At 36.7% G+C, this 21,896-nt stretch overlaps 3 protein-coding genes across 5 annotated transcripts in view; 2 read left to right on the forward strand and 1 right to left on the reverse strand.

The window, feature by feature from the left end:
* The window catches only part of LOC110377824 (serine/threonine-protein kinase OSR1), a 26,595-nt gene continuing 4,699 nt past the window's right edge, over window positions 1–21,896 (reverse strand). For all 3 annotated transcript variants that reach the window (XM_049852444.2, XM_064043603.1, XM_064043604.1), the window contains exons 3-14: window positions 17,047–17,098; window positions 14,208–14,376; window positions 13,742–13,866; window positions 13,369–13,462; window positions 12,956–13,100; window positions 11,346–11,511; window positions 8,378–8,525; window positions 5,874–6,076; window positions 4,853–5,056; window positions 4,104–4,213; window positions 3,567–3,768; window positions 1–2,887 (exon numbers count right to left, since the gene is read on the reverse strand). In XM_049852444.2, the coding sequence (XP_049708401.2) occupies window positions 2,813–2,887; window positions 3,567–3,768; window positions 4,104–4,213; window positions 4,853–5,056; window positions 5,874–6,076; window positions 8,378–8,525; window positions 11,346–11,511; window positions 12,956–13,100; window positions 13,369–13,462; window positions 13,742–13,866; window positions 14,208–14,376; window positions 17,047–17,098 (1,693 nt within the window). In that variant the 3' untranslated portion in view covers window positions 1–2,812. The remainder of the gene's footprint in view (window positions 2,888–3,566; window positions 3,769–4,103; window positions 4,214–4,852; window positions 5,057–5,873; window positions 6,077–8,377; window positions 8,526–11,345; window positions 11,512–12,955; window positions 13,101–13,368; window positions 13,463–13,741; window positions 13,867–14,207; window positions 14,377–17,046; window positions 17,099–21,896) is intronic.
* On the forward strand, window positions 6,871–7,492 carry LOC110377806 (diphosphoinositol polyphosphate phosphohydrolase 2). The gene has a single exon (XM_049835928.2). It carries the CDS (start codon window positions 6,907–6,909, stop codon window positions 7,414–7,416), a length of 510 nt encoding a protein of 169 aa, XP_049691885.2. The 5' UTR covers window positions 6,871–6,906; the 3' UTR covers window positions 7,417–7,492.
* The window catches only part of LOC110377823 (uncharacterized), a 15,013-nt gene continuing 14,760 nt past the window's right edge, over window positions 21,644–21,896 (forward strand). The window contains exon 1 of the mRNA XM_049835898.2: window positions 21,644–21,785. Coding sequence (XP_049691855.1) covers window positions 21,756–21,785 — 30 coding nt within the window. The 5' untranslated portion in view covers window positions 21,644–21,755. The remainder of the gene's footprint in view (window positions 21,786–21,896) is intronic.

Below are 21,896 nucleotides of genomic sequence, written 5' to 3' on the forward strand. Positions count from 1 at the left end.
TTATAGTTGCATAAAATCTCGTTTATTCATCAAACATTCTTTGAAGTAATATAATAATTCGGAAGTTTAAATGCTTTTATACCAGAAACATAAATGCAACATTTTTGTTCATTAAGAAATAAATAAACAGAAAATATAGAAACAAGCATTTAAAATCGTTTTACCCGTTTAGTCGTATAATGCCTAATTGGCAAAATGGCAGACAGTTGCAAAAAAGGCTGATTCGCGAAATGGCTAATTCTCAAAAGGACTTATTAGTAAAAAACCTAATTTTTGAAAGGACTAATTCAAATGGCCAACTTTTACCAACTTATCCCACGAGTTAAATGACATGAAAAATCAAAGTTTCTAGGTTAGAGGTATATTAGAGGAATGGATTGTTTGCTAGGTTGGAGAATCGGGTGCCATTTTGGGAATCAGGCATTATACGACGAAACGTTTTACCCTGTAATATGTAGGGTCAATTATTGTTACAATAATTTTAGTTATAAATCATAAAAAAGTTCATTCAAACTTAGACAAGCTTTTCGAATGCCGATTTCTTTATATAAAACAACTGTGACTGCATGAAATCAGTCGATATCTGAGGGCGACTGCACGTGCTGCTGCCGCTTCGATCCAAAACGGTTTCATATAAATACACACAAACCAGTAGTGCAGCTGCGGCAGATTACGACATTTGCGGTTGGCAGTTGCAGTCGGCAGCTAGCATTCAAAACACACCTTTAAGCCAGCATTTCACTATGAGATATTAATATGTATTTAACTGAGGTATAATATTTTATCGCTCGTCATACATTTTGTACATAGCACAGGGTAAAACGTACGACGAGCGAAACAATTTTATATCTCAGGATGTAATATAAATATTATTTGATATCCCACAGTGAAAAGCAGGCTTTAAGGTTTTATATAAAGAATTCGGCACTCTAAACAGCTGTCAATTGTTTTATATGTAAAAAGAAGTCGCGGCAGCTAGCTTTCAAAAGTATCTTTATAGGTGGTTGTTTCTGTTACATTACAAAGCAATGTTTACATGGTGCATTTAATACTGCATATCACTGGTGCACTAAGGAAATAAAATGCGTCTAATACAATTGATATAACACATTGTAAACTTGACAGACAAATACTAATTCATAGTTATCAAATTAAATACTGCATAAAAGAACAGACTCAATTTCATAAAGTGAAAAAAATAAATATTATCTAGATAATACGATTATACGTGCGGTTTCAGACTAGCAGATTATACGCTCGGTTTTGCAAGCGCATACGAGAAAGTTTTCCCGAACGCGTAGCTTTTATAATCATTGATGTGCTATTCAACTGACAACTAGGTACTCGGTAAGAGCGAAAAGGTGTAAATAAGATTGTGTACGAGCTAGATTTTTTGAAACGTGTGATGTAGCCGGACGGACACGCACGTAAAAATATGCTAGTCTGAAACCGCACTCAGAAGACAAGTCACAACTATCATCTAATTGAAAATGATTCAGTCATATTTTTATACAGCAGCAAAAAAAGTAATGTTACCGGCACGGATATTGGGCTCTCGGCGGAAGAGTGGGGATCGCTTTGCGCACCCGTACGCATAAGGCAATAAGGCAGTAAATCGCTTCTGCGCAGGTGAAGGTCATGGTTCGATATCCGTGCCGATAACTGTAGGCTTTATATTTTTTCTCGTTTCAATCAGTACCTAGTCAAATACATATGAGAACATAAAACAATTTGATTCATTACACACCGTAATTAAATAAATCAGTAGATATGTTTTAGACAATAAGCTTTTCTAAAATGTATTAAGTAGCAATAATAAGAAGGAATGTAAAGAAAAACTTTCATAGACCACTTCAACACTAACATAAGCATTATGATTTAATATTCAGATCTCGATACATAAGAATACAAGAGTATATAGGTTAAATGGTTTTCTTGTATCCTATCTTAATCTAAATTGCTCTTGGCATATGGCTAACAGTGGAAATAACTACATTAAAAACTGTTTTTATTCAGAATTGACATCAGACGTGGCAAGAGTACTACATGAATTTCGCCTATTTGCATGAAATGAGGTTTAACCTGGATTCAGTCGACAGGACATCGACGTGTCTACAGCAAGGCACAAGGAGAGCTCCACACTGCCTCACAGAAACTTCTACACTTACAATCACTTACAAAAACAAAAATATTCAGTAGTAACAAAATTACGTATAGTATTTCAATGATTAATCTTTGTACATTATCCACTAATATAAGTATAAATCATATCTTTTGAAAATAATGATGCTTTAGAGACTATTGTAAAGCCGGTTAGGCCGGACCGTTCATGATATTGTTATATACTTGTTATAAAGGACTTATGAATCTAACCAGTAGAATATCAAATACTGAATGATGCTTTAAAGTCTATGATGCAAGGAACACGTGAAGATATGTATAGTAAAGTTACTAGCGCTAACAATACCTAGTTACCGGACATCCGTGGCTAAAACGACGACTCATTCATACAGTAAAAATTATAAATCAATAAAACAATTTTATACTCTACCAATATGCAAAGGCATACGTAGTAACAAAACAACAAATATCTTACCAACTACTCACCGAAAGGTTTAATTAAGTTTTAAGACTAAAAATTCTTTGGCTCGATGGAAAAATATATGGCCAATTCAAATAAAGAATACAGTTGGAAATTACCGTCATTTTATGAAGCCTTTTCATTTTAGCACCATAACAATTTTACAAGTACATTTAGCTAACGCCGGCCACCAATCACATTGCCCTAAGATACGTATCAACCGAGGTTTGTTCACTCAACGATTGATATTTGCGCGAATCCTATCAGTGCTTTGTCGTCGAACTGTTCGTTGGGACCAGCCGAGTTCTGAAATAGAAACGATCATTAATTAAAATACCATCATTGTTAGCCTTTTTATTTTAATTTCATTTCAATAAAAACATGTTGACTAAACATATGGATACATTTTATGGTACCCGATTTGCATACATCGACATTGTTGCCGCTAATGCATATATGTACATTGTAATGCTATTTCCCTCAGAACGCCAGCAAAACTTATCACTAACAACAAAGAATATAACATTTGCATACATTCAATACCTTATTCGCAAATGCTCTATGTGTAGTTTTCATATAAAATAAGTACTACCATAAAAATGACATTATTATTATCATAAAAGAGAAAGTTTGTATGTTTGCTACCTCTTCACACGCAAACCACTGAATATTTTTTTATAAAAATGGTTTCAGTATAGGGCGCAAAGAAGTAGTTTCTTTCGAAAATGGGTGAAGACGCTAGCTATAGCCATATTATAACCCAAAGAAAGAAAAGATCTCTTTGTAGGTTAGTCACTACATAGTATAAAACAAAGTCGCCTTTACTGTCCCTATGTCCCTACGCTTAAATCTTTAAAACTACGACTTTCATGCGTTTTTTAATAGAGTGATTAAAGAGGAAGATTTATATGTATAATAACATACATAAAACAGTCAGTTCGAAGCCGGGACGCGTCGCTAGTATACGTATTAAAAAGCTACTCACCAAATGGAATGTAACCGCTTTAGGAGGCGAGGGTCCAGGGGAGACCTGGGCATCGAGCAGTTTAGCCAGGTTCACAGAAATGGGCACCGAGTCGTGAGGGTCTACCAGACCCGCTCCCACCAGCTCCATAGCAATGCCTTCCGCGGTATCCTTGCCCACTATGTACTCGAAACGAATGTCGTTTAGCTCGCGACGGGAATTTCTGGAAATATATAGGAAAAAAAATGTTCAAGAGTTCGTACTAAGTAAAAGCCGGAGATCGACGGATCTTAAGATTAAGCAATACTTGTCGTCATTCTGCCTGTCATTTGAATGTCTTTGAATATCTCTGTGTATATATACATATAATGAATTTGAATATCAGCCGCCACATGCAGTCAGAAGCCAGAAAGTCTCTCAACCAGTCTTATCATATTGCCCCGGAAACGTGTGAAACGCTGGAACTCAGTTGCATTCGATTAGGCTGGTGACCAACGGGGTATTAAATATGGTCATATACATATGTTTACGAAGTAGTTATATAAGGTTGAAACTCACCGTAATCGTAATACTAAGTTAATGACAGGCGGCTCTCCGTCAACAGATCTTAACCCGAAGAGATTCTTGGCGCTTTCCTGCTGTTTCTGCGTCGGCTGCTTGGACGGCTCCTGAAAATTATATATAACGTATAAATCATTATGTTCCTGGAACTAAAAGTAACCTTTTCTCGTCACAAGAGGAAATACTACCCCTAGAGTCTAGTGGCGAGAGACTCTTGTGACGAGAGAATAGAGGTTGATAGCAGTTAATGACAGTTCAGGAATCCGTCACTTGTTGCTCACGAGTTCGCGACCCAAAGCAGTGAAAAGCCTTCTGCAAGCCTATGTGCCCCATGCTTTTTTCATAGAAATTGTTACTTTTGGGGGATCTCCTATCCAGGCAGGCTAGCAAATGTTTCAAAGAACCATCACTCAACTGCAATGGTTCAGACCGTTTCTATCCTCTTTGACAGTTGCGTTTTTTTCGCAGAACTTTCCATAACCACAAAAAATATGGCGAGAACTTAATATTGGAATGCACAATTTATTGGTGGGCTCTGGCTGTCATTCAAACATTGTTACGGGCAGTCAGAAGCCGAAAGTCCGACACCCAGTTGCAAGAATTCAAGTTGTCTAGGTAACTGCATTGGAAAGGTCAGATAGGTAGTCGCTACTTGTAAAATACTGGAACTCAGCTGCATAGACTGGAAGCCAACCCCAAGATAGTTGGGAATACCTGGACGGAAATATAATAATGTAGACGCTTACCTCTCCCTCGTTCTCACTGCCACTGGAGTCAGCTTTCTGCAGCTGGTTCATTGGCCGTTCATCATCAGTGTAGAACGGTTCCTCATCAGAGTCCGGAGCCTCGACGGGCTGTTGTTGCTGCTCTTCTTCTTCTTCACTCCACACCCATTCACCGGTGACGGTACGATGTAATCTGCCTGAGGCACCCGTTGAACGTTTACTTGCCTGTAAAGGAAATTTTTTCTTTAATAACTTGCCACTAATTACATTAAACTTACAATTTAATACTAAGATAATATACGGGGCTGCGGGATTGTTCGAAAGAGTTACCGCGGCCCTGGTACATAAAAGGCCTATGACGGAACACGACAGTTTTTAGTCAGTAAGAGTCTGACACTATCACCGCGGCAACAGAAATACATCATCTGTGAAAATCTCAAGTCTCTAACTATCATACAGCCTGGTGACAGACGAACGGACGGACGGACAGAGGAGCGAAAACAATAGGGTCCCGTTTTACACCTTGGGTACGGAACCCTAAAAAGCCTAAAACGTAGGTTCTAAGAAGGTCTTGCTACTTCACTTCCACAATGCGGTTTCTATAATTCTATATGATATGACTGCTATATTTATATAATTCTAAACCCACTCAAATCTAATATAACCCGACTCGGGTATCGACCCCAATATAGTCAACAAACATACCTCTTTATATTGTACTGGAATCGTGTTTCATTACACTTCAGTATTATAGATGTGTTGCTAGAACATTCTTATTGATCGGTTTTGTTGTACTAAATGAGAAGCAATTGACGATCATTATACCTATTGCGCCTTATCCAAGACCTAAGTATTTTGTTACAAACATTTTATGCTAAATATAAAAATAACTAGCTTCGGAACTACTTGCCGAACAAGGATAAAAGAGCCTATAGTATAATCTTCCTCGATAAATGGGCTATCCAACACTATAAGCATTTTTCTGCGCGTGTATGCTTACAAACTATATAATAAAGTTAAGATGATGATGTAATTAAGTTACCTTATGCACCCTAGTTTCCATACTAGGGCCGATAGCGACTAGAGTTTGTGTCAAATACTTTCTGTCCTTCGCCTTCTTAAAGAATGGATGTTTTAGTAACTCTGTAGCCGATGGCCTTTTCGAAGGGTCTTTTTGCAAACAATCTATTATCATTTTCCTAAAAGTTTTTCCGTAAGCTTTATATTGCTCCTTTTCATCGGCACCTGTCAATAAATAAATAGAAAATTAGTCACAAAAACATTTCCATGTTAATATAATAAGCCTTGCCAAGACGAGGCTGTATTGCTCGCACTTTCAAAAAGTAGGTAATCAGATCTCCTGTAGCGCCAATATACCACATACACCTTAGTCAAAATGCGTGGCTTGACCAATTTGTTACTACCGAAGCTATCGTATTACAGAAAAGAAATAAACATTGATAAATTATATTTAAGTTATAAAGGCACATGTCCAATAACAAAACGACCAAGCCATTCATTTTGACTTAGGTATGAAGATTGTAAACTTTTTTCCGTGTCGTTACGGGTAGTCAAAATTCAGAAAGACTGACAACCAGTCCTACCAAGGGATATAGAGTTGCAGGGGTAACTGGGTTGTGGAGGTATCCTATAGGCAGTCGATCCATGTTAAATACTGGTTCACAAATGCATCCAGTTAGACTGGAAGCCAAGGACCCATCATAGTTGGGAAAAGGCGAGGCAGATGAGTGAACTATTATGTGTATATTTCCCGATATATCGTAAAGAAAGAATATGTATCAGGACACCATTCAACAGAGGCTTGAAATACGAGATCAAAAGTAGTTTAAGCTGAAATATTGCTCTAATTGTAGCGTCATTGTTATTATAGTATCATTTTACACGTACATTGCATAACTTTATCATTAGGAATGGACACGTTCAACAAAGGATAGGTACTTTGGTTATGGCGTTTGATGATCATTAAAAAATTACGTTCACTTGATATTTTTTCTTTATATTTGATGTCAGTTTTTCGTTTGTGATCATCTGTTTAGTTTGTGTTTGATATAAAAATGGTGAAGGACAAGCCTAATTCGATTCGAATTTACGATGACGAGGGATTTAAGCGTCGCGCGGCGTGCATCTGCGTTCGCACGGACGCTGAAACCGAGGTGCTTCTAGTGACATCGTCGGGACGGCCGGACCACTGGGTCGTGCCCGGCGGCGGCGTCGAGCCCGGAGAAGAACCCTCAGTGACCGCAACTCGCGAGGTGCTCGAGGAGGCCGGTGTCATCGGCAAACTGGGCCGGTGTCTCGGAGTATTCGAGGATAGAGAGGGCAAACACCGAACACTTGTGTACGTGATGACGGTGACCCGGGAGCTGGCGGAGTGGGAGGAATCGCGGTTGATGGGTCGCAAGCGGCAGTGGTTCTCTTTAGAGGACGCGATGGCGCAGCTCGCGTGTTACAAGCCCAATCAGCGTCACTACATACTGCAGCTGCGCCGCGCTAAGCAGAGCAAGCCTGACGAGCTCAGCAGCAAGGCTCGCGCACAACTGAATCGAGCCGCATCAGCGCGCTGACCCGCGTTGACCTTCAAACGACAGTGACCAAGAGGTGTGACATCTGTTTTTTCTATTTTTCCTAACATTTTTATACTAAAACGGATTAAATGTTAATCTTTAACCGACTTCCCAAAAAGGAGAAGGTTCTCAATTCGGATGTTTTATTTTGTTACCATTAAAATGAACTACTGTTACTAGGATGGCCTGATAACATCTACAAAAGATGATTAAAGCTGCATCTGAAGCTGCATCAAAGTGTAGTATTAAAACGAAAGGACAAAGTTATACATTTTTTTATTAATTTATGAGATAACTAGCCTCCGCTCCGTGTGTTGATAAAATGTAGACTATGTGTTAAACCATGATATCATCTATCTACATAAAAATTTCAACCAAATCGGTACAGCCATTTTTGCGTGAAAGAATAACAAACATACCTCCATACATCCTCACAAACTTTCACACCAAGACATTTATAATATTCGTAGGATTAATAGGATGTAGATATATGCACTAGTACACAGCGAGTTTTCTCAAATCCAAGCTCTCAAGCATGAAATTACGTTTGTATGGGTAAACCGAAAACCGAAACAAATCAACCCTTAATTTAAATAATAGGGGATGAACCTGAAATACTTATCTTACTATTAATAACAAGGAAACGACTGAATTATCAGCAATAATTTTCAGCTTAAACGGTTCCGACATTCCTGAGTTATAAGTATTTTAACTAACCCGACTTACTTTTCTATGTACAAACTAGCGACCCTCTCCGGTTTCGCACGGGATAACAGTACTGCCTCACTATCCTCACTCTTTAATCACTTTATCTATTAAAAAACCACTTGAAAATCGGTTGCGTAGTTTTGAAGATTTAAGTGTAGGTACAGAGGGATAAGGAACAGAAAAAGCAACATTATTTTATACTATGTAGTGAAGTAAATCTAAATCTAAAAAGAGGTAACGTTTATCACCTTACCAGTGTCCAAGTTGGGCGGATCATTCTGCAGTGTCAGCATCAGAACCTTCATTGGAGGGTACTTGTGGTAGGGCGCGGTGCCAGTCGCCATTTCTATCGCAGTTATGCCAAACGACCAGATGTCGGCTTTAAAATCGTATCCGTGGTCCTGAAATTGTCAAACTGGTGTAATATTTAGAACTAAGTTCTTCGTCGTCGTCGACACAGCCTAAAAACGTTCCCTAATAGACTGCTGTCTCCTCAAAGCTGAGGGTAAACGCCTATACTCACAACTCTGGGCAGGCGAGTTTGGTGAGCGCAGTATAGGATTTCTTTTATCATAAGGTCTTATATCATATCTTTAATAACAGGGGCCGATTCTCCTAATTTTACTTAAGCGACATACGATTCACATTCGACTGAGATCCAATCCCGACTCAATTACGATTGCGAATCAATTTCTATTCGATTTTGACATTATCAACTTAGGAGAATCGGGCCCCAGCTCGTGGCTAAGTCGAAGCTGTGAGAATTGATCGGTCATAAGGTTAAGCAATGCCTGGCGCTGTGGGCCCCGGCTGTCTTTGAACATCTTTGGCAGTCGTTATAGATAAGCCTGAAAGTCTGACCAGTCTTACCAAGGGGTATACAGTTGTCTGGGTAACTGGATTGAGGAGGTCAGATAGGTAGTAGCTCCGTGTAAAACACTGGTTCTCAGCTACATCTGGTTAGACTGGAAGCCTACCCCAAAATAGTTAGGAAAAGGCAAAGCTGATGATAGAGCTATGTTGTTACACATTTCTAAGCATGGCATCTATCCATCCGGTGCTATGTTAATACTAAGTAAGATGAACCAGTTTAGATGAAATTCAGTATAAAGACAAATGGGACACTGAAAATGTTCACAGTCTATGTAAATCCACACTTCTTCACTAATATAAAGCTAAAGAGTTCGTTTGTTTGCTTGAACGCACTTATCTCATGAACAACTGGTCTGATTTGAAAAATTATGTGTTAGATAGTCTATTTATCGAGGGAGGCTATAGACTACTTTTTATCCAGGTTTATGCAGAAGTTTCCACGGGACGCGGGCGATACCGCGGGAAAACAGTTGGTGTATTGTAAGATCCCACCCAAAACAAAAATGTGAAAGACTGCCAAGTTCGAAAATATGGGAATGCTTCGCCTATAAAAGAAGTGAGATCTGAATAAGTATCAAGTTCCATACACATACCTCAGTTAAAAATAGTTACTTTTTAATGATGTCACTTGGCAAGTTTTCACACACACTGTTATAAACCTTCTAAACGCAATGAATCAAGTATTTAATTTTACTATTAAAACTTGCCAAGTAACATCATTAAAAAGTAACTATTTTTAACTGAGGTATGTGTATGGAACTTGGTACTTATTCAGATCTCACTTCTTTTATAGGCGAAGCATTCCCATATTTTCGAACTTGGCAGTCTTTCACATTTTTGTTTTGGGTGGGATTTCATTTATTTTTGTAAGGTTATTTATTTTATTTTTTTCTTATGATTAAGTTAGTTAAGGAAATGTCTCATTTATACTATCTTTCAGATTTTTGAATATGCACTATGCTTCTTACAAAGAAATGAACTAGATTAACTAAATGGACTAGATTTACCAACTGACTGACATGACATGTTATCATATATTATGTTCGTGGGTCAAAGTTACACATTCGTTATTTTCGAAAGTGACTCACAACTGGCCGTTTTCAGATTTTTACTTTACTTTGACTAAATACAAACCTTTGTAACGAATTTCAGATCGGTTCGACCATTCGAAGATATATTACATATATAAATATAGATAAATTTAGTTCGTTTTAGTTCCTTAGGGGTATAAATTTACACCTTCATTATTTTGAAACCGACTCACACTTGGCCATTTTCAGATTTTTTCCTTTACCTTTACATAAAGACCTACCTCCATGCCAAATTTCAAGTCAATACGACCATTGGAAGTGGTCTAGGTTTTTGATGAGTGAGTGAGTCAGTCAGTGAGTGTATAGTAAAAATAGCGATTTTCTGACGTTAATATCTCAAGAACTACAATAGGTATATTAATGAAATTTTGTATTTTAGATAAGTGAGGGGGTCTCAATAGATACTAGAAATTTGATATGCGTAAATAAAATAGATTTTGAGTTATAGGGGGGTCGAATTTGGCCCGAAATGGTTCGTGTAATATAACCCACGGCCGGTGTGTCGCTTTTTTTGCTCGAACTTGGCGGACAAACTGCCGTGTGTCTAGATTTTTTAATCATATCGAGTGTGACTAACCATGTTCTATGTTGTAAAGTAACATGATACCATTGAGATATATTTCATTTCCATAGATAAGCGGATTTACGTCATACTATAAACAAAGTTTTGCTCTCCGTGACTATGAGGTGACGAGTGGGTTTTTATCACGGGAAAATATATTTCCTCCTACATTTTCCCGCAGTTTCCTATAAATCATCACTATCGATAGTGCTAATCTTTTTTCTAATTTCTAGTCTTGCAGAATATAGGTACATGTCTAAATTATATACTTAATCACTAGGAGTTAGTAAAAAGAAGTTGATGCCAGAATTCATTTGACCTTTATGGTTACAATTCACCCATTTCCAGTTGTCAAATAGCCAATATTACCAATGTGCAATGAGCAGAATTTCCATGGCTGTTTATATTTATATTATATGTAGTTAAATGGTGCAACTCTGGCTTTTATTTAAGAAATAAATAAATAATGTTGGGACACCTTTTCACACACGGTAGGTTAGCCCCATGCTAAGTTATTAATTAACTTGTGTTATGGGTGCTAACACAACTAATTACATATTGTAACACACAGACCACGGCCAACAAGCATGCTCATCACACAAATGTATTTGTCTCAATATAAAGTTCGTTTGTGAAATTCTGTCATCAACTACCACTAAACTACATTAGTAGTGTTAAAATCATACAAATCTCACTTGTTCCATAACTTCTGGTGCCATCCAACATGGAGTGCCCACAAAAGTGTGTCGTACTTTCTGCCTTGACATATCTCTGCCCGTGGCCAGCCACGCAGATACTCCAAAGTCAGCTATTTGTACTGTCCCGTCTTCTCCTAACAATATATTTCCAGCCTTTATATCCCTGTAAATATCATTTTCTTATTAATACAATTATTTACAAAGACATGATAAACAGAAAAGATTTGATTGTTTGGTATGAATAGGCTCAAAAAAGACTCGAGTTTTGAAAAAAAAATCTCTGTTGGGAAGCTACATTATGCCCAGTGAACGTAGGCTATATTTTATCTGGGTACATAAAGAGTTTCCCACGAGAACAGAACCGCTAGAAAACCGCTAGCAAACTATATGAAGGCTCTGATAAAAAATAACAATCTAAAAAGTAACAATGCTAGGCAACATAAAATTCGCATGAATGCTACAACTATAACTTCTATAAGTTATGCATGGCTTGTTACAAAAGGCAACCAATATTAGCGTTAAGAGAATCAAAAATAAATTCGATTATCAATTAAATAACGCAAGCAATAACATAAGTGATTTGGATAAAAGTATCTGGCTGTAATTTGATCAATGACCACATAATTAATTTTGCAACTGCATTACTAAGAAATACTACACATCATTTTCAATTCGCAAATGTTCGCAAATGGTATATTGATATTTGGCGATCCAGCAACAATCCATGAAATATAAGCGTGCAATTTCTTAGTAGTTCAAGAATATGAGAGACAAAAATAAATTGAGCTAAAAATAAAACTCGTTTTTAATTATAATCAATTAAGTTACTAATGATTGGGTATTGTTGAGAGGCTATTTAAATTATGTATTCATATTTAGTAATGTATAACCTCAAATGGAGGGACTTTAAATTTTTGCAATCAATATCTGTCAGTAGATGACTGTGAAAGTTTCAGCATCCAGCTGTTTACTACTCTTTCACGCAAAAAATAATAAGTATCTAAGTTATGAAGCCTATACATCAACAAATAACACAACTGGTATGCACAGCTTAGTGTTGTATGATTTGTGGGTACACACTAGTTAGCATAATTACATAGTTAATATATTATATGTTTACATTTGAGATACTATGACTATGATGAACTTTTGGCTACAAGCATTATATGAACATTAAAACCATACATGTCTGTTACCGCACTTGTGGATACGATAACCACAAGATTGACACAATTTAAACGAACAGCTTTTGCTTCGAAATGAATAAACCGTGCAAGTTTAACATAGAAATCGCATATAGAAAGAAAAAAACTTTGCATTGGCAATACTTAAATGGCAATATAAGACATGAACATTGTATAATGAATGCAAAAAATATTAAAACTGCAACTGTGACCTCGGAATATGCAATAAATTAAATTCACAGTCATTGGCATGTTTCCAGAGAGTGAAAGTGGCTAGCTTCAATACAAAACTAAGTGTTCATAAATTTCTTTTCACATAAATCTATAACTTGAGTCATAAGTATTTATTCAAAAGAATTTTCCACACCTTGGAAAGTTGCCAATGAAATTAATTAAACCATTATTTTATAAAAAAATATGTACCTGTGAATTTGTCCATTACTATGAAAATATTCTAAACCTCTGAGGACCTCCTTGAGAACTGTAGCAATAGTTGCTTCGTCAAATACTCCATGCTTGCAATTGGCAACTTTCATTTTATGTTTTATCACATCAAGCAAACTGCCTCCTGTAACATTAAAAAAAACAATTCAATACTCTATGTATGCACTAATTTGCCTTATCTGTATTACAATCACTTGTAATAGTAGATACAAGTGCTTGGACAATACCCAGAATTTGTCAGATAAAACAATTGCTCACAACGTAGAAACTCCCTGTTAAACATATTTCCAAATAGTTTTCAATGGTCACCAATTTTATTTATAAGCTTTATAATCAATGAGATTTTATTAATTGTTGCATATATTATAATAATTAATTGTTGACATGCTCACCTTCAAGGAGCCTCAGAACCAACCACAGTTCATCGTGCACTACAAAACTAGTATAGTATGTCACCACATTCTCATGATTGCAGCTTGACATAGCCTGTTAAGGAAAAAACTTAAATTAAACATTTTGTCTTATTTTGGAAAGAGTTTAAACAGCTTTGATGTGTACTCTACATTTCAATGTATTGCCACATTGTAATGTAGAGTACACATAATGATGTGCTGGAATGCATTTCATTCAGTGTTGTATGCAAAACCACAGTGTGTTCATGCATAACACTGTTCAAAGGATCGTTGCTCGCGAAGTGTATCTTTCCACATAGGTATTTGTTTACAGAACTGTAACTGTGTGAGTGACTGAAAAAATATTAAGTACCTGTATTTCTTTCAATAATTCGTCCATTGATGTATTCCATTTCTCCAAGTTTATACGTTTTATGGCACATTTCTCACTACGTGGGGCACAATAAGCTGCGTGAACGACAGCAGTGGCCCCGACACCTGAAAATCAACAATTTTAAAGTTCCTTTCATGTTGCGAAAATAGACGACAGCAGTTGATGCGAAAACCAAATATTGAATCAGACCACCTATTTAAAGCATGACAAAGAGTTTCATTCAACTTTACAGCAATGCCTTGGGTGTTTTTCTCCTGAAATTCTTGGCAAAAATTTTAACTTGCCAAAAACCACTGACATTTCGTGGATCATATGGAGTTGACAGACTGACCTTAAAAATAATACGTCTCGCCTTGAATGCGGTTTGTATGAATTCATTCAAAACGAAAATGAAAGGACCCAAAATAATAGAGAGTAATCGGTTTAAAATATTAAAAACACTTACCAATAACATCACGTAATTCATAATCATCTTGACTATTTGGCCATGGACACAAGTTGTTTGCTGTAACAGTCGCCATTTTGCGAGTGAATAAATTTCCGATCGACAAGCGGGCAGCTCGCGCATATGACGACAATGCGGTTATCTGACGATCGCATGCCCCAAATGATTTCTGTGGATGTAATACAACATTAAATCATAAGAGCAGATACAATACTATTTTAAAATATTATGTTTTATATTACTCGGTGAATATTTTATTATTCATATTTATTTTAACAATTTCAAGAATAAATACATTTTCTAAAGCAATACTAACGACATCTATTAGCATGTTTGTAGAAACGTGAAGAAGAATTATAATGAAAGGTTTTACATTTGACAACACTTCGTAATAGATGGCTTATTTTGAAGTTATTACATGTGTAATAAATTAAATGTAAAATTTCTAAAAATAAGTCCGTTAAGATATTAATAAGGTACCTACGTATAAAATACAAAATTATTCACCCTCATCCCTATAGTATAGACCAATTAGAACAAGTTTTTAAGTTACCTATTTAGTAGGTGCACACAACTTGCGGTAGATACGGTTTTTATCACTTATTTTATTATATTAGGTAGATAGTGAGGTACTGAAGGAGCATCCTATTTAATTAAGATATTTATTGTTTATGTTTTGCGGAGGCTTGGGCAAACTGCAAAGAATAGTAGAAAAGTGAATAAACGTCATCAAAGAAACGCCGCAGTAAGGGTCTCGGTTCATATCTGACGGAATATGCGTCGAGCGTAGCGTTTAATGTATGATCGACGCACTAACGCATCATCGGTTATGTGTGAATGATTGAATGTTTTACCGTATATTTGTCAGTTCTGGCGTTACGCGACCGATAATACGCGACGCATATTCCGTTAGATATGAACCGACCCTAAGCTGACATACGATTCACATCCGAGTGAGATCCAATCACGACTCAATTACGATTGAAGCGTATGTGGCATTCCGCAATTTTTTCTTTTAAATACCTAAACGTTTTTATCACACGCATTCACAAAAACCTGTGTCAAGGCCGGGAAAACGTCTAACACATGTAAATTTTAGGTACCTACTTATAGGTGAAGTGAATTTATACTTAGGTAGGTATAGTTATCGGCACGGATATTGAGCTCTGGGCGGAAGAGAGGGGATCGCTTTGCGCATTGTACACATAAGGCAATAAACCAATAAATCGCTTCTGACCTGCCCGGTGAAGGTCAGGGCTCAATATCCGTGCCGATAACTATACATAATTTCTTCCTAATCCTGCCAACCTCAGGTAACCGAATTATAGTACGTTCAGGGCCCCGATTCTCCTAAGTTAATAATGTCAAAATCGAATAGAAATTGAATCGCAATATGATCGCAATAGCAGTTTTAACCATATCGGGCATTCTTCTACTAATATAAGACCAATCGTATTGCAACGACATTCGATTAGTTTGCGATTGGTCTGCTATTTTGGTGATTTTGGTCCATACGGTAGTTTGCTCTACAATCATATTTAAACCATTTAAACCATTTATTTTGCTACACAAACATGAACACAAAAAAAATATACATTTACAAAAAAATACAGCGTAGCAAGGGTTCCATCTCAGTATATGCTGTGCACAGCACTGATTTTCAGATGGCCCCTGACTGTTGAGGTAACATATAACACATCTGCGCGCACACGAAATTAAAAAAAAAATGAAATGAAAATATATATAAAAAAAATGAAAAGCACTTATCATTCAAAAAAAAACACACACATTAAACTGAATTTGACAAAAAGAAAACATTACAAGAACTTATGAACTTAAAATAATAAAAACATGAAAAATACTATGATAAATAATACTAGGAGGTATTATGACTGACATTATATTTGGAGGTTGTTACTCTGACTTTTGTTTATTTAAAAATAATATAGGTACTCAAATGTTTTTTCAAGGTCACCTGGGACATACTACTGCGAAGGGGAGGGGGTAGATCGTTCCATATCTTGGTAGCAGAGTATTTAAACCCTCCCTTATACTGAGCCGTTCTGTGAGCAGGTATAACTAATTTATTTGCTTCTCTCCTGCGGGTACATCTCTGCTGCACGTCCCTAACCCAGTCGAGCTTGTCGTACAAGTATGCTGGCCTTTTCTTAAAAATTACTTTATGTACCAGACACGCGAGATGTATTTTTCTACGAGCTTCCATTTTTAAGGTGTCTGTATCGTTAAGAAACGGCGTGACATGAGCACGCTTAGGGACAGAATAACAGAATCGGACGCACGCATTTTGAACTCTCTGTATGGCCTTTTTGGTTTTTTCGTACAGTCTTGGTCCATATACCGTGTCACAATAGTTAAACTGAGACAGTAGGTACTATGGATTCCACAAGCGTTTTATTATATTGCAACCGTAAATCATTTGCAGACAAAATGATTCATTATTAAATGACAGAAAAGGATAAAAACGATAAAAAAATTGCGGAATGCCATATTCGCTTCAATCGTAATTGAGTCGGGATTGGATCTCAGTCGAATGTGAATCGTATGTCGCTTAAGTAAAATTAGGAGAATCGGGCCCCTGGGGCCTCTTTATCGTGTATTAATTATGATATTTTAGATTTAGCTCAACTAGAGTTGCAAAGATGCGATTTAAATATCCATGATATTGGTGGAAGTTTAAAGTCCATAGGATTTGTTTATTTAACTCTAGAGTCCAAGAATATTATTTTGTGGTGTGGTCTGCCCGTAGAAATTCAAGTGCAGTAATTTTGAGTGAGGTAGGTACTTCAGATTTAATTCTTCTGATTTCATTTTAACGTACCTGTCTAAACACGCCATGAGCCCCAGCAGAAACAATATCGCCAGTCATAGTTCTGTAAATGAGAAAATTTATTATTTTTAATAAGAACCACGTACTTATTGTTTGATGTTATTCGGAATTAATCGGAACTTAGTAGAGTCTCAACACCGATATTTTTATTTACTTGTTTACATCAGGCAACTTGGGCCCATAGAAAATACAATAAATACATAGGTAATTGAATATTACAATACTTATAAAACTAATACATATAAAATAACAATAAAATACTGGCCAAGTGCGAGTCGGACTTGCGCACGAGGGGTTCCGTACCATTATTTATAAAACGGACAAAAAAATCACGTTTGTTGTATAGTTTTCAGTATTTGTTGTTATAGCGGCAACAAAAATACATGATCTGTGAGTTTCACCTCTCTAACTATCACGGTTCATGAGATACGACCTGGTGACAGACGGACGGAAGGACAGAGGAGCGAAAACAATAGGGTCCCGTTTTACCCTTTGGGTACGGAAACCTAATCATCATCATCATCATCAGCCTATCGCAGTCCACTGCTGGACATAGGCCTCTCCAAGTGCACGCCACTGAGATCGATTTTCGGCATTCGGAAACCTAATAATCAACTAAAAATCGGCATGTTGACACGAGTAGGCGGGCTCGTGTTGCACTGCGTGGTGTCGCGTAACCTCCCGCGGAATCGCCCTAACACGACACCCTTCCGCCAAAACTATTCTTGAAACATGTCGAGATGCTGAGTCGGCACACGTATAGTTATCGGCACGAATCTTGAGCTCTGACCTTCGCCTGCGCAGAAGTAATTTATTGGGTCCCTTTTGTGGTATGAAGTGAGGCGCGGGGGCGGGCGAAAGCGGTGATTGGCCCGCAATGCCTCGCGTCATAGCCGTCACTCGGGATTGGTTCTTTGCTAATAAATCACTTCTGCGCAGATGTAGGTCAGAGCTCAAGATTCGAGCCGATAACTATACTACAAACGATTTAAAGTTCGTGTTGTGTCTCGGCTCTATATACTCTATGTAGACACCGATGACTGTGTAGGTCCCGGCTGTCATTGATCATCCTTCGCAGTCGTTACGGGTAATCAGAAGCCAGTAAGTCTGACACCAGTCTAACCAAGGGGTATCGGGTTGCCCGGGTGATTGGGTTGAGGAGGTCAGATAGGCAGTCGCTTCTTGTAAAGCACTGGTACTCAGTTGAATTAGGTTAGACTGGAAGCCGACCCCAACGTAGTTGGGAAAAAGGCTCGTAGGATGATTGTTGTAAGCGCTAACACTTGGTTGATAGTTGATAGGTTAACTGCTTCTCGTTGTTATAGACGGCAAGATCGCGAAGAAATGACAAAATAACACTAACATCTGTGACGAGAATCTATACATATAATAAAATGATAGGAAAGTCAAAACTGTACATTGAATATTTTTTTTAAAGAATACTTGGGGGGTGATCCATAATCGATTCTGAACCCAAATATGTAGTTTTTAGAATTTTTGTCTGTATGTCTGTTTGTCTGTATGTTTGTCCTGGGTAAACTCAAAAAGTAGGGTAGGGTGGTAGCCAATGAACCGCGTGTACACTATGAACCATAGTACCTACCGGCCATACCTAACGTTGCTAGCTCGCGCAAAAATTATGTCGAGACTCCCTTGCCACGTCAAGAAGTTTGGTCTATTCGCCGTGGGTCTGTCGCGATATACTCACCTATGAGCCGCGTCTTAGTCTTCTACTCAAGCAAAAACGGCAAAAAAAGGTGAGTTTCTTTTTGTTGTTACTTTAATAATCTAACTCTTACTTAACTATGTGTGAATTGTATGTGTAATGTATATCATTAGGCTTATCTGAGACTATTTTTTGGAATTAATTCTCAACGGTTTTTGTATAAAACATGACCTAACATTTCCTAAGAGGGGGTGGGTACGCTGTGAGCCATTTATACTGGGTAAGCAATGAACCACGGTTCATTGTGTATTGTGTACCACATCTTAACGCTTTGTATGATATATGATGAGGTGGGAAGTATTATTAGACAGTTAACCTCTAAGTGTTAATGTGAGTACCTATAATTAATTACCATTATTCGTATTTCAGCTTGGGGCGAAACACGGTAGGGAGGAAAGCACGTAAAAAAGGGTATCACACCGCGGAAGCTACACAAAGAGGTATAGAAAAAACACTTGTCGGGAATAAGCATTCTAAAAGCAGCAAAAACTGCAACCTTCTCTATCCAGTATTGCGACAGACGAAGTGTTTGTTCGGAGATATATCACAAACAAAGTACCTACAGGAACAATCCGTCTTGTAGACTAGAGCCCCATTATGATGCAAGTAAATTTCTTACTGCCCAACATGAACACAGCATAAAGAAATGTTGATTGTTACAATTTGTGATTTGGACAATAAAAAAACATAAGTCTGAATGTGATAAAAACACGTCGACCCTATAATGCTAAGAGCATTTTAATTAATATAAATATACAAGTACAAAATGTTTTTTCTTTTTTCCCGGAAAGAGTTTGTGCGTAACTTTTAAGATGTTCATAATTATTGTTAAAAATTAAGTTTTAAGGCTGATTTGTTGGTTCTTAAACGTATGTATAACCCGAAACGTAATAATTATAAAAAGTTATAAATAGTGTATTTATTTTTCTTTAAAACAAACAATATTGTTTTTTTTATATTACCGTGATTCATTGTGTACCACATGGTTCATTTAGTACCACCCCCCCGGTTCTTTGTGTACCCCTAGGAGTACGCTATGAACCATTTCTCATGTTTTAAAAAAACATGTATAAATTAGGCAACAGCAAATGTTTTCCACTTATTTCAACACAATTTGGCAGCTTATTAAATAACCTATCATTTGAGACAAAAATATTTTCTTAGACTGTAAAAACGAGCGCGCTAGAGATCTCCGAACTTTTGGTGGTTCATTGGCTACCACCCTACCCTACTGCATGGATTTAAATCAAATTTTGCATGATTATTACCTGGGGGTCGGTTCAACACATAGGCTATATATTATCACGCTATCACCTACGGGGGTTGAGATTCTATATTGCTCACGCAGACGAAGTCGCGGGCAACAGTATAACAGTATACAGTATAACATATTGATATAGGTACTTATTAATACAAAATGATAAAGTGCAGTGATATAAAATACGTACAGTTCTCTGTACACTATATCTATCTATACCTATAAATAGCTAGCATACAGTAATAATATTGCATTTTTTTGTAGTTAAGGCAAATGGTGATTTAGTCCTAACTTACATAGTCTAACGTTATAATATCCGTAAAGTTAAAATGAAACATGGTCCAATTCCTGACATCTTCACACACGAATCCAACTATTCACAAATAAATAAAGCTCATTCACTAATTCCACAAGAAAACTTCCATGACATGACATCAATGAAAAAACATTAATTAAGTAAAAGTTAATTCGCTCTCCCAAGTCGTTATTTTAAGTCCTTTCAGCTCAACCTTGTTTTTTTAAAGGAAACATTTGAATTAAGCTGGTCAGCCAATCCATCAGAAACTTCCACTTATAATTTGGTTTCCATTTTCACAATTGAATTTCTAAGAAAAGGAACGCTTTGTGTTTTTCTAAAAGTGTTAAGTGTCTACGTAAATATACGCTTATTTGGTTTGTTTTAGCTAATGACGCAGATTGCGTTAATTATTATAGGCTGACATTTAGTAAATTGACAATCGTCGGGAATAATCAGAGAGTATCCCGTTGTTATCTTTGTTTTAATCTCTCTGTTGTAAAAACTGGCAACTAATATAGAAAATTATTTGTTTCGTTTACGTTAGAAAATGTGGATACGACAGTGAATTTATTTTTAAGTTAACAAGTACCTAAGTATATAGTTTTTTTATTATTTAGTTGATAGATGAAAAACTTAAATTAATATAAAATATTTAGGTATTAAAATAAGAACTTAATTTGCTTTAAGTAAGAAATGATCATAATGATTATGGCAACTTTATTTTCTTTACACGTAAGTAATGACGAAATTATCGTAGTGACTACGCAATCCTCCGCACATTGGCTACGAATGAGCGTAGCACTTCCTACAGGATCGTAGTACCCGATAGTAAGCAAAGCAGAATGACGTGCAGAATGCTTGATACATTTTATTAAAGTACTGGATGGAAGATAAGCTTTCGTCAATTTATTGTAAAAATAAATATACAGCGATTATTAACATTATTGATCGTTACTCCAAAAGTAATTCGTAAAAGTAAACACTGTAAATGAATGGCCATTGAGAGTAATTTCAATTATAATGTATGGCAATATACATACATATACAAACAATTGACTTTTCTTTCACAGTAGGTAATACGTACGAAAGATGTGAACATATTGTAACATTGCGGCTATTTTTAACCCCTCCTCATATACCCTCTATTAATTACCCTCTAGCCCTTCACTTATCGACCAATTGAGACAGCTTCAAAATAAAATATGCTACTTCTATAAACTGCCCATTTGTGAGAACATCCATGCTATTCTCATCGTACAAACAAACCTGGATATTTAATTAAAACACTTCGACAGTTGGAAAGGATTAAGATAATGCCTGATATAAAAGAGTTTCTGCCTGGAAGAATCATTTATTAAACCGACAGTCGTGGTTCGGGAACTAGCCTCCACGAAACATTCTAAAGGAAAGATTCCAAGATGGCCGTTCGGTGTTTCATCATTCTTCAGGTAATTTTCTAAAGTTTTTTTTTATTATATTTAAGAATCTCTAATTCCTATGCTCGCTGTGTTGCCCTTGTACATATCTACCTAGTAGGAATAGAAATAACTACATGATAT

This window comes from Helicoverpa armigera, chromosome 1 (assembly GCF_030705265.1).
Source record: "Helicoverpa armigera isolate CAAS_96S chromosome 1, ASM3070526v1, whole genome shotgun sequence".
Classification (NCBI taxonomy): domain Eukaryota; kingdom Metazoa; phylum Arthropoda; class Insecta; order Lepidoptera; family Noctuidae; genus Helicoverpa; species Helicoverpa armigera.

Coding starts and splice junctions, on each gene's coding strand:
- LOC110377806 (XM_049835928.2), top strand. CDS start 6,907: ATGGTGAAGGACAAGCCTAATTCGATTCGAATTTACGATGACGAGGGA.